The 13,554-nt window shown below is 49.9% G+C and overlaps 1 protein-coding gene across 2 annotated transcripts in view; it reads right to left on the bottom strand.

The window, feature by feature from the left end:
- ACAP2 (ArfGAP with coiled-coil, ankyrin repeat and PH domains 2) overlaps positions 1-11,899 on the bottom strand; it is a 136,145-nt gene extending 124,246 nt beyond the window's left edge. The window contains exon 1 of one of the 2 annotated variants that reach the window (XM_077290367.1): positions 11,600-11,899. In XM_077290367.1, the coding sequence (XP_077146482.1) occupies positions 11,600-11,652 (53 nt within the window). In that variant the 5' untranslated portion in view covers positions 11,653-11,899. The remainder of the gene's footprint in view (positions 1-11,599) is intronic. The other variant, XM_077290366.1, reaches the window with a different exon arrangement.
- Between the last annotated feature and the right edge of the window lie 1,655 nt (positions 11,900-13,554).

Consider the following 13,554-nt stretch of genomic DNA (forward strand, 5'->3'; position numbering starts at 1 on the left):
CAGAGCACTATATGGCACAGCTATGGGGCAACGGTGCAGAGCACTATATGGCACAGCTATGGGACAGTAATGGTGCAGAGCACTATATGGCACAGCTATGGGGCAATAATGGTGCAGAGCACTATATGGCACAGCTATGGGGCAATAATGGTGCAGAGCACTATATGACACAGCTATGGGGCAATAATGGTGCAGAGCACTGTATGGCACAGCTATGGGGCAATAATGGTGCAGAGCACTATATGGCACAGCTATGGGGCAGTAATGGTGCAGAGCACTGTATGGCACAGCTATGGGGCAATAATGGTGCAGAGCACTATATGGCACAGCTATGGGGCAATAATGGTGCAGAGCACTATATGACACAGCTATGGGGCAATAATGGTGCAGAGCACTGTATGGCACAGCTATGGGGCAATAATGGTGCAGAGCACTGTATGGCACAGCTATGGGGCAATAATGGTGCAGAGCACTATATGGCACAGCTATGGGGCAGTAATGGTGCAGAGCACTGTATGGCACAGCTATGGGGCAATAATGGTGCAGAGCACTGTATGGCACAGCTATGGGGCAATAATGGTGCAGAGCACTGTATGGCACAGCTATGGGGCAATAATGGACGGTGCAGAGCACTATATGGCACAGCTATGGGGCAATAATGGTGCAGAGCACTGTATGGCACAGCTATGGGGCAATAATGGTGCAGAGCACTGTATGGCACAGCTATGGGGCAATAATGGACGGTGCAGAGCACTATATGGCACAGCTATGGGGCAATAATGGACGGTGCAGAGCACTATATGGCACAGCTATGGGGCAATAATGGACGGTGCAGAGCACTATATGGCACAGCTATGGGGCAATAATGGTGCAGAGCACTGTATGGCACAGCTATGGGGCATTAATGGTGCAGAGCACTGTATGGCACAGCTATGGGGCAATAATGGTGCAGAGCACTGTATGGCACAGCTATGGGGCAATAATGGACGGTGCAGAGCACTATATGGCACAGCTATGGGGCAATAATGGTGCAGAGCACTGTATGGCACAGCTATGGGGCAATAATGGACGGTGCGGAGCACTATATGGCACAGCTATGGGGCAATAATGGTGCAGAGCACTGTATGGCACAGCTATGGGACAATAATGGTGCAGAGCACTATATGGCACAGCTATGGGGCAATAATGAACGGTGCAGAGCACTATATGGCACAGCTATGGGGCAATAATGGTGCAGAGCACTATATGGCACAGCTATGGGGCCATAATGAACAGTATGGAGCATCTATTTTTATTTTTGAAATTCACCGGTAGCTGCTGCATTTTCCACCCTAGGCTTATACTCGAGTCAATAAGTTTTCCCAGTTTTTTGTGGCAAAATTAGGGGGGTCGGCTTATACTCGGGTCGGCTTATACTCGAGTATATACGGTAATATGGGAGCACGGTACAACTGAACTTTATCTCATAAACATGTTAGCAGCTGCAGCTCTCACAGCTCTGCTGTTTTGTAACATTGTCAGCCTGTGAGATGGAAGACGAAGCACTGAGAGGAACCAGATGTGTTTAAAGGGAACCTGTCACCCCCAAAATCGAGGGTGAGGTAAGCCCACCGGCATCAGGGGCTTATCTACAGCATTCTGGAATGCTGTAGATAAGCCCCTGATGTAACCTGAAAGATGAGAAAAAGAGGTTAGATTATACTCACCCAGGGGCGGTCCCGCTGCGGTCCGGTCTGATGGGTGTCACGGTCCGGCGCCTCCTATCTTCATCAGATGACGTCCTCTTCTGGTCTTCATGCTGCGGCTCCGGCGTACTTTGTCTGCCCTGTTGATGAGGGCAGAGCAAAGTCCTGCAGTGCACAGGCGTCGGGCCTCTCTGACCTTTCCCGGCGGCTGTGCACTGCAGTACTTTGCTCTGCCCTCAACAGGGCAGACAAAGTACGCCTGCGCTGCAGCGTGAAGACCAGAAGAGGACGTCATCCTATGAAGATGGGAGGCTCCGGACCGTGACGCCCCCCGTATCGGACCGCCCGCCCAGGTGAGTATAATCTAACCTCTTTTTCTCATCTTTTAGCATACATCAGGGGCTTATCTACAGCATTACAGAATGCTGTAGATATGCCCCTGATGCCGGTGGGCTTAGCTCACCCTCGATTTTGGGGGCGACAGGTTCACTTTAATGCTGCCCTGCATCAGTTATAACCACAAGCAGCTCTACAGTGAGATCAGGAGAGCAGAGAGCGGCCATCACACATCACACTGGTAACTCCACCTTTCATGTAAAATAAGCTCTGGAGGCAGATTCTCATGCAGATCAGTGTTCGGTCAATACATCTTAAAAGATCATTTACAAATTAATAAAAATGTGGATTCCTCAAGAATAAGACATCAAATTGCAGGTATCACGGCATTATTTTATTCAGCTTCGTATGACCTGCATAACCATATAGACAACTTATGAGGGTAGATTTTGGCCACAGATTCCCTTAAATGGCAACATCCACACATTTGGCATGCATACTGTATGTGGTTCTTGTCCTCATCTGTTTTTGTGTCACTGAAGAGAAGTGTTTGTTCCCAAGCCAATAGAAAGACCAGTGGAAGTTGTTAGGCACCTTCAGGAGAAGAGCCAGACTTGTGCAAGTCCACAATTTTCTTCTTGATATCTTGGCCGATTTCTTTAGACTTTCCCATGATGCCACACAAAGAAGCAGTGTGTTTCAGGTGTGCATTAACCCCATTAACAACCACAGATATGCCTTTTAACGGAGGCAATTAAGGCTACTTGTTCCTGTTGTGTGATTGCAATCACTTTCAGGAAGAAACTGAGTATTATCTGACAGAATTGCAGGGGTGTCAATACTTTTGGCCACAACTGTCTCCTGAAAGGGTTGCCCCAGCCGTATTTCAGGATACTATTACTATACTACATAAAAATGACCTGACAGATTCTCTTTAACCCCTTACTGACCTCGGACGGGATAGAACGTCCGAGGTCAGTTCCCCTGCTTTGATGCAGGGCTCCGCGGTGAGCCCGCATCAAAGCCGGGACATGACAGCTGTTTTGAACAGCTGACATGTGCCCGCAATAGCGGCGGGCAATTCACCCGCCGCTATTAACTAGTTAAATGCCGCTGTCAAACGCAGACAGCGGCATTTAACTACCGCATCCGGCCGGGCGGCCGGAAATGACATCGCCGACCCCCGTCACATGATCGGAGGTCGGCGATGCTTTAGAATGGTAACCATAGAGGTCCTTGAGACCTCTATGGTTACTGATCGCCGGTAGCTGTGAGCGCCACCCTGTGGTCGGCGCTCACAGCACACCTGAATTTCTGCTACATAGCAGCAATCTGATGATCGCTGTTATGTAGCAGAGCCAATCGTGCTGTGCCTGCTTCTAGCCTCCCATGGAGGCTATTGAAGCATGGCAAAAGTTAAAAAAAAAAGTTAAAAAAAATGTGAAAAAAAATAAAAAAAAATACAAAAGTTTAAATCACCCCCCTTTCGCCCCAATCAAAATAAATCAATTAAAAAAAAAATCAAACCTACACATATTTGGTATCGCCGCGTTCAGAATCGCCCGATCTATCAAAAAAAAGCATTAACCTGATCGCTAAATGGCGTAACGAGAAAAAAATTAGAAACGCCAGAATTACGTTTTTTTGGTCGCCGCGACATTGCATTAAAATGCAGTAACGGGCGATCAAAAGAAGGTATCTGCACCAAAATGGTATCATTAAAAACGCCAGTTCGGCACGCAAAAAATAAGCCCTCACCTGACCCCAGATCACGAAAAATGAAGACGCTACGAGTATCGGAAAATGGCGCATTTTTTTTTTTTTTTTGCAAAGTTTGGAATTTTTTTTCACCACTTAGGTGAAAAATAACCTAGTCATGTTAGGTGTCTATGAACTCGTAATGACCTGGAGAATCATAATGGCAGGTCAGTTAGCATTTAGTGAACCTAGCAAAAAAGCCAAACAAAAAACAAGTGTGGGACTGCACTTTTTTTGCAATTTCACCACACTTGGAATTTTTTCCCCGTTTTCTAGTACACGACATGGTAAAACCAATGATGTCGTTCAATAGTACAACTCGTCCCGCAAAAAATAAGCCCTCACATGGCCAAATTGACGGAAAAATAAAAAAGTTATGGCTCTGGGAAGGAGGGGAGTGAAAAACGAACACGGGAAAACGGAAAGTCCAAAGGTCATGAAGGGGTTAAAGGCTAGGTCCATCTTTCCCACCAACTAGTGTGTCTCAATTCACCTAAGCTCTACAATGTGAAGCAATTTGTAATGGGGCGTGCCATAAACCTGATAGATATAGTTTCACTTTTTGGACTCCTATCTCTCTAGAATAGGGTTCTCCAACCCCGGCCTCGTGGGCACTGTGAATGGAGAGTTGGTCACATGTGCAGGGCTCTTATTGCTTACACATAAGGGAATTTTGAAAAAAGCTAAATAAGCTGTTCTTAATCTTATTGTGAGACCTACAGGTGAGGCGCGCTTCTATCAGATATTCACGGCATATCGCATTATGCGACTTGTTTTCTGGGAAAAAAAACATGATAAACGGATGAAATAATGGATGCTAACATATTCCAATATGTTTACATCCGTCTTCCATAGTGTGCAGTGCTTAAAAAAAAAAAATCGATCAGTTTTTCCAACATTTTTGTTTTGCTTTTTAGAAAAGAAAAAAACCTGTAATAAACACAAATGTACATTATATGGTTTCCAATTTGTAATGGAATATAATGGGGAAAACCCATGTTAAAACAAATGTATCCAAGTAAATACTATTTTTACAGTACAAGCGGATATGTCACGTAGACCACAAAAACGTGGTGTGAAGCAGACCTTACAGAGCGGTTTTACTTCCTGATACAGCTCTGACCAGATCAGACAGCCACAGAAATGGATTAGAAGATCTTTGGGCTTATGGTTCAAAGCTTTCCTTTTGCACATACAGCATCACACGAAAACAGCTCAAAAACAAACAAGCCTTGGTATGTGCTCACAATCAGGAACTGCTGCGTATTTATGCAGCGTCAAACCAGCAGCGGCCAGATGTTCCGGCATAGTGGATGGCGTTTCTAGAAATCCCATGTTCACGATGCGTCTTTCCACACTGCAGTATGTCTATTTATCTGGTCTCTGCAAGAGAAATTTCACCCATGCAATGTATTGGATGTGGTGAATCCCCACAATTCAGTGATCACATGCTGATTTACCTGCGTTCAATGGACGGCAGCGCTTTGGACCCAACGAACATGCACTTTGACCAAAGTGCTGCTAGTTCCGGATCGTGGTCACCAGGCCTTAGATTTGCATTTTACTGAGCAACATGGATTTTCATTAAAACACTGTTACATTTTCTTATAGTCAGGTTTTCACTTCCGTTACAGAGAATTCAAAAAAAAATGCCATCAGCAGTCTCAAAAATGGAGAAAACCTACACTGCTTCTAAAAGTGGGAAGTGTAACCGAGGATCAGTAGATGACTAGACAATATACAAACCATGTCTGTATCCAGCATTCAGTATGTTCAAGACACTCGGGGCGACACTCGGGGCGACACTCGGGGCGACACTCGGGGCGACACTCGGGGCGACACTCGGGGCGACACTCGGGGCGACACTCGGGGCGACACTCGGGGCGACACTCGGGGCGACACTCGGGGCTAGGGTTGAGCGAAACGGGTCGGCAATTTTCAGAAGTCGCCGACTTTTGGCAAAGTCGGGTTTCATGAAACCTGACCCGACCCCTGTGTGGGGTCGGCCATGAAGTCGGCGATCTTCTGAATCTGGAATCGGAATTCCGATACCGATTCCCGATGTTTAAGATATCGGGAATTGGTATCGGAATTCAGATTTAAGTGTAAAATAAAGAATTAAAATAAAAAATATCGCTATACTTACCATCTGATGCGCCCTGGTACTAAGCGGGAACCTTCCTTCCTTAGAATCAGCCTTCCAGGACCTTGCGGTGACGTCGCGGCTTGTGATTGGTCGCGCGGCCGCCCATGTGACCGCTCGCGCGACCAATCACAAGCCGCGACGTCACCGAGGGTCCTGGAAGGGCTGATTCTTAGGAAGGAAGGCTGCCGGAAAGAAGCAGGGCGCGTCCGAGGGCGAGTATATACCTAATAGGAATATACTCACCCTCGGCTTCTTTCCGGCAGCCTTCCTTCCTAAGAATCAGCCCTTCCAGGACCCTCGGTGACGTCACGGTGACGTCGCGGCTTGTGATTGGTCGCGCGAGCGGTCACATGGGCGGCCGCGCGACCAATCACAAGCCGCGACGTCACCGCAAGGTCCTGGAAGGCTGATTCTAAGGAAGGAAGGTTCCCGCTTAGTACCAGGGCGCATCAGATGGTAAGTATGGCGATATTTTTTATTTTAATTCTTTATTTTACACTTAAATATGGATCCCAGGGCCTGAAGGAGAGTTTCCGCTCCTTCAGACCCTGGGAACCATTGGAAACCCAATGCACTGCATTGGGTTTCGAGTTTCGGCCGACCCCGACTTTTTTATAGGATCGGCCGATTTCACTCGACCCGACTTTTGAAAAAGTCGCGTTTCGTGAAACCCGACCCGATCCTATAAATGTAAAGGTCGCTCAACCCTACTCGGGGCGACACTCAGAATTGTTCATTCATGTTTTGGATCCAAGTTACCGTATATACACTTGAGTATAAGCCAAGACCCCTAATTTTGCCACAAAAAAACAAAAAACTGGGAAAACATATTGACTTGAGTATAAGCCTAGGGTGGGAAATGAAGCAGCTACTGGTAAATTTCAAAAATAAAAATAGATACCAATAAAAGTAAAATTAGTTGAGACATCAGTAGGTTAAATGTTTTTGAATATCCATATTGAATCAGGAGCCCCATATAATGCTCCATACAGTTCATAATGGGCCCCCATAAGATGCTCCATACAAAAAATATGCCCCATAATGCTGCACAAAGGTTAATAATGACCCCATAAGATGCTCCATATTAAAATATGCCCCATATAATGCTGCATAAAAGGTTAATGATGGCTCCATAAGATGCTCCATAGAATAATATGCCCCATAATGCTCCATAAAAGTTGATGGCCCCATAAGATGCTCATTAGAATAATATGCCGCATATGCTGCTCCATAACGGTTGATTGCCCCATAAGATGCTCCATAGAATAATATGCCCCGTATGCTGCTGCGATTAAAAAAAAAAATATGACACACTCACCTGGCCATGTGCCGTGTCCTGAGCAGGCGGGGACACCGGCGTGCTACGGGGGGCCAGGTGCCGAAGTCGCCGCTGGCTCAGGTATATACGGTACATCAATGCTTGGTCAGTTTTTACCATCAGTGTTTTGTGATTGTTCACGGATGAAAACAAATTGGAAAGCTTCTCCTGTCCTTTGCCATGTTAATCACGGGCAGCACACGGACAAAACACTGATGCCATGCGTGTGTGCTCTGTGATTTTCATGGACCCATACAATTATATTAGTAATTTTAATCCATGACTCTGATCAAAACATTCATGTGTCATTTTTTGGGACCACTACTGCATGTGGACAGCCCCACAGTCTCGTATGGGTATATGTTCTAAGCATGAAAAACCCAAGAGCACGTACGTGACTCACAAACGTCTGAATGAGGCCTTAGCCTGTGGCTACACTGCGAGTATTTTGAGTCTGTAATTTTGCAGTAACAGATCACCCAAATCGCAGGCAAAATGCAGTCGCAAAAATGTGTATGGCAAAGGATTCACATGCAACTTGTAACCAATGATAGAAAACCAACACATTTGGAAACGTTTGCGACAATCACAATGCGATGCCATGGAAGATTAGTAGAGGCGCCCAGTAACCCCAATGACGTGTGACCCATGTGGCTGTGTTCAGTGATGAAAGATTAAGCCACAGTGAAACACACCATTAAGGCTACGTTCACATTAGCGTTAAGCTAATGTGCGTCGGGTTTGCGTCAGCGACGCAGCGGCGACGCATGCGTCATGCGCCCCCTATACTTAACATGGGGGACGCATGCGGTTTTTTTTGTTGCGTTGTGCCACACATGCGTCTTTTTTGCCGCAAGCGTCGGACCAAAAAAACGCAACAAGTTGCATTTTTCTTGCGTCCGATTTTCGGCAAAAAACGACGCATGCGTCGCAAAACGCAGCGTTTTTGCGTGCGTTTTGCCGCGTTTTTGCGTGCGTTGTGCGTTGCGTCGTCGACGCAGCGGCGCACAACGCTAGTGTGAACTTAGCCTTACACAGTGTTTTTGCTTCCTGAACTCAGAATCGCATTAACAAGCAAAATGAGCAAATGATGTAACTGAGGTGGTTTTCTGCGGCCAGAAGGCCCAATGCGGCTAATAATGGCTTCAGGGACTACAGACCTTCCAGCTGAGCCTTACTATAATAATAATAATTATTTTATTTATATAGCGCCAACATATTCCGCAGCGCTTTACAACTTATAGAGGGGACTTGTACAGACAATAGACATTACAGCATTACTAACAACTAAGGGTGAGGTCAGCCTCAGTGCCAGAAGCCCCAGCATACACAAGACCCCTCAGGACGCAGTCTAGGGTGGACCACCACTGAAATATATACAGACGCATTTCCTTCCTTCATTACATAAGCATCTTTGAAGAGTTTCCCTTCTCACGGCGTAAAAGTAAAAAATGCAACAGAGACGGGGATGTAGTTGGACAAACACAAATAAGACAGAGATAAATTGTGCCAAGAGTCAGATGATAACTCAGCTCTGCTACACAATGCATACATTAGAGGGGTATTGTGAACTGTTAGTTGTGAGACATATTAGTAGGGTATGCCAGAACATAGGATTGGCTGAAGGTCCAAACTCTGTGACCTTTACTGATGTCAGTAAGAAAGTGTCCGAGGATCCTTTAGCCTTTCTCCTGCAGACCACCATCCGCTCCATATCTAACTGAGGCACAACCCATTCAAGTGAACCAAGGAAGAGCAGAGTACATAAGCGGCTCATCCAGGAGAGGAGTGTAAAAATCACTACCTATCGAGTAAACCAGCGGTGACCATTTCAGACTGGAAGAATGACCTTAATGATGGCCATGTACACGCAACTCATGTGGGACAAGCCCAGAGAGTTTGTTGACTTCTACATGGACTTTCCCTTACAACACTTATCATGGAGAAGCAACATCGATCATGGTGAGCGTTACCATGCCTCGTTCTACAGTTCTCAGGGGCAATAATCAGCCATCAGAAGAATCAGGCAGCGGTTTGAGCTGGTGATACACATAATAGATGCTTACTCGCTGACCCAGCCAGCAATCCAAAGCTGGCCATGCACATACAAAAGAGTGTTCGGCCACACACATGAACATTCACAGAAAGCCGCTGCCAGACGCCACTTATCTACTAGGGGATTAATAGGGTTGGGTATAAAAATTCAGTGTCCGATCCTTCTCTCCCCCACCATGTATTGAGGGAGACATGGAGGCCCCTATACACAATAGATTGTCCTCAGATCGCATCAATATCTGCAGGGTGGCCTGTTTTTAGTCTAATGGGTGCAGAGGCCACCTGACTCTCCCCAAAGGCAGATGTTGGGGAAAAAGAAAGCTCAAAAGCAGATAAATCTACTACATGGGACGTAAGCTGTTCCCACAGGTGTCTGGCATTGGCTTACTCCCATCCTCCCACTGAGATAGCTGTTGGGTATAGAAGCATTTGGCTGGCAGCAATCTAATGTGTACAGAAGCCTTACTGCCCGCTCCCATTATTCAGGACGCAAGCAGAAGACCACCACAGGAAACTGACTTTTTAAAGGGAAACCACCATTATGTACATACAGACTGATCTGTGGGCAGCACAGTATAGAAAAGGAGAAGCAGAGCAATATAATGTATAGTGGGAAATTATTCTGGATATCTTGTATTTTACTCATTCAAATCATTGGTGCTTGCATACAAGAATCCAGTGGGCGGTCCTACTCAGTGATTGACAGGTACCTATGCATGCACAGTCAGATTCTATGTAAACGTATCAACTAGCAGCACTAAAAGACTGCAGAGTGTAAATGTAATCCATCGGTGGTTGGATAATTGCCTACTTACACAGGCAGACTGTAGTAAATGGTGTGCACTGAGCGATCTGCCAGAGATCTGTAGGAGATCTCTATAGATCTGCAGGAGATCGCTCAGTGCACATTGGCGGCCATAGCTCATCGGCGGTGCGAGCCCTCCTTACACAGGAGATGCACCAGCGAGAACGCACAAAGGATGATCTCACCCAATGAACAAGCGTTTTGTTCTTTTATCTGGTGATCGGCAGCCTGGTTAAACTGAAGGATTATCATGAAGGAGCATTTTTAGGAACGTTTGTTAATGATATAAATGCAGCTCTCTAGAGAAGCCTGTCAGTCACCGCTGGGACCGCCCGCTGGACATGTGCACAAACACCGGGGGCTTCAGGGAATACAAGTCACAGACTGATCAGCTCCTGCACTCTATGCACCCTGCCTGCAGATCACATGACACAGAATCTTTGGAAGAATATCTTAACAATGTATCAAATGTCACAGGTAAAAATGAGAAATTCCACAATGATTCCATTCGGTGAGGGTCAGATCTGCCCCGCTGTGCCCAGAAGCCCCCGGCCGGTGGGAGCACACAAGGTGCCCACTATAGTATGTCAGTACAAATCAGAGATCGAAAGCAAAGCTCATTCCAACATCAGTCCGCCCTCTGATTGGCTGCGGATGGGAACTTCCGGGGACCAGGAGTTTCCTTATTTTTACCAGCTACCCATGTCAGTGATTACACAGGACGATAGATGGTTTCCTTCTGCACCGTCCTCACAGGGACATAATAGGCAGAGAGGGAACGTGACGAATAACACAAACTTATAGCCAATGTACAAAGCAGCAGAGCGTACAAGCCCCACAGTCAGCCATCCGATGGCCTCCGGCGTCTGCGCTCGGCCACCACTAGCCCTCACCGCTCACAGCTACGACTCCTTTATAGGTGGAAAAAGACAAGTGTTGTGGCCAGCTCCCCGTACCATGCCCCCCCGCATGCTTCCTCCAGCTCCATGCCCCCCAGTCCCCCATACACTTCCTCCAGCCCCCTGTACCATGCCACCTCCAACCCCCATACTATACCCCCTCAAGCCCCCAATACCATACCCCCCCTCCAGCCCCCCATACTATATCCCCTCCAGCCCCCCATACTATATCCCCTCCAGCCCCCCATACTATATCCCCTCCAGCCCCCCATACTATATCCCCTCCAGCCCCCCATACCATATCCCCTCCAGCCCCCCATACCATATCCCCTCCAGCCCCCCATACCATATCCCCTCCAGCCCCCCAGTACCAGGTCACCTCCAATCCCCATACTATACCCCCTCCAGCTCCCAATACTATACCCCTTCCAGCCCCCATACCATGCCCTCAGCGGTGACCTATGGCAGCTGTAGTACTACAAGTCGCAGCTTGTACATCAGGGATCCTGTGCAGGGACGCTGTTCAGGATACTTTCCCCCACTTTCAGAGTCCCATGCCCCCAGTAATACACGCACAGCACAGAAGTCCCACGTTACCTAAACCGGGGCGAGTCCTTCAGGCACTCCTCGAAATCCACCGTCACCTTCATGTTCCCGGACTGAAGCTCTCTGGGCTGCGCGAGGTAGGGACAGGCTCCGGGGCCGCGATCAGGGTCAGCAGAGCCGGACAGGAAGCGGTACCGGAGGCCGCTATGTGGCGCTGCTGCACACGTCCCCAGTCCCCACCGTGCACACTGCAGCTCCCCGTACACTCAGCACCGGCCCCGCCCTCAGCACGGTGAGTGACATCCCAGCCAGCTAACAGCCGGCAGGCTCAGGGCAGCAGAGGGCGCGCCTGGTGACTGAGCACAACAGGGAAGAGGATGAGTCACCCTGGAGGGAAGGGAGGGCTGGAGGCCCGGGAAGGCGCAGGGCGAGGTGCAGCCCGGATTATACCATTGTTGTAGCTGGGAATGTAGCGAGAGGACTGGAGAAAGTACTGAGTGCAGGCTGCCTCCTACCAGTGAGGCCCCGAGCTTCTGCTAGTGAGGCCCCGAGTGCAGGCTGCCACCTCCTGCTAGTGAGGCCCCGAGTGCAGGCTGCCACCTCCTACTAGTGAGGCCCCGAGTGCAGGCTGCCACCTCCTGCTAGTGAGACCCCCGAGTGCAGGCTGCGAGCTCCTGCTAGTGAGGCCCCGAGTGCAGGCTGCGAGCTCCTGCTAGTGAGACCCCCGAGTGCAGGCTGCGAGCTCCTGCTAGTGAGACCCCCGAGTGCAGGCTGCGAGCTCCTGCTAGTGAGACCCCCGAGTGCAGGCTGCCACCTCCTGCTAGTGAGACCCCCGAGTGCAGGCTGCGAGCTCCTGCTAGTGAGGCCCCGAGTGCAGGCTGCGAGCTCCTGCTAGTGAGACCCCCGAGTGCAGGCTGCGAGCTCCTGCTAGTGAGACCCCCGAGTGCAGGCTGCGAGCTCCTGCTAGTGAGACCCCCGAGTGCAGGCTGCGAGCTCCTGCTAGTGAGACCCCCGAGTGCAGGCTGCGAGCTCCTGCTAGTGAGACCCCCGAGTGCAGGCTGCGAGCTCCTGCTAGTGAGACCCCCGAGTGCAGGCTGCGAGCTCCTGCTAGTGAGACCCCCGAGTGCAGGCTGCGAGCTCCTGCTAGTGAGACCCCCGAGTGCAGGCTGCGAGCTCCTGCTAGTGAGACCCCCGAGTGCAGGCTGCGAGCTCCTGCTAGTGAGACCCCCGAGTGCAGGCTGCGAGCTCCTGCTAGTGAGACCCCCGAGTGCAGGCTGCGAGCTCCTGCTAGTGAGACCCCCGAGTGCAGGCTGCGAGCTCCTGCTAGTGAGACCCCCGAGTGCAGGCTGCGAGCTCCTGCTAGTGAGACCCCCGAGTGCAGGCTGCGAGCTCCTGCTAGTGAGACCCCCGAGTGCAGGCTGCGAGCTCCTGCTAGTGAGACCCCCGAGTGCAGGCTGCGAGCTCCTGCTAGTGAGACCCCCGAGTGCAGGCTGCGAGCTCCTGCTAGTGAGACCCCCGAGTGCAGGCTGCGAGCTCCTGCTAGTGAGACCCCCGAGTGCAGGCTGCGAGCTCCTGCTAGTGAGACCCCCGAGTGCAGGCTGCGAGCTCCTGCTAGTGAGACCCCCGAGTGCAGGCTGCGAGCTCCTGCTAGTGAGACCCCCGAGTGCAGGCTGCGAGCTCCTGCTAGTGAGACCCCCGAGTGCAGGCTGCGAGCTCCTGCTAGTGAGACCCCCGAGTGCAGGCTGCGAGCTCCTGCTAGTGAGACCCCCGAGTGCAGGCTGCGAGCTCCTGCTAGTGAGACCCCCGAGTGCAGGCTGCGAGCTCCTGCTAGTGAGACCCCCGAGTGCAGGCTGCGAGCTCCTGCTAGTGAGACCCCCGAGTGCAGGCTGCGAGCTCCTGCTAGTGAGGCCCCGAGTGCAGGCTGCCACCTCCTGCTAGTGAGGCCCCGAGTGCAGGCTGCCACCTCCTGCTAGTGAGGCCCCGAGTGCAGGCTGCCACCTCCTGCT

This window comes from Ranitomeya variabilis, chromosome 2, assembly GCF_051348905.1.
Source record: "Ranitomeya variabilis isolate aRanVar5 chromosome 2, aRanVar5.hap1, whole genome shotgun sequence".
NCBI lineage: Eukaryota > Metazoa > Chordata > Amphibia > Anura > Dendrobatidae > Ranitomeya > Ranitomeya variabilis.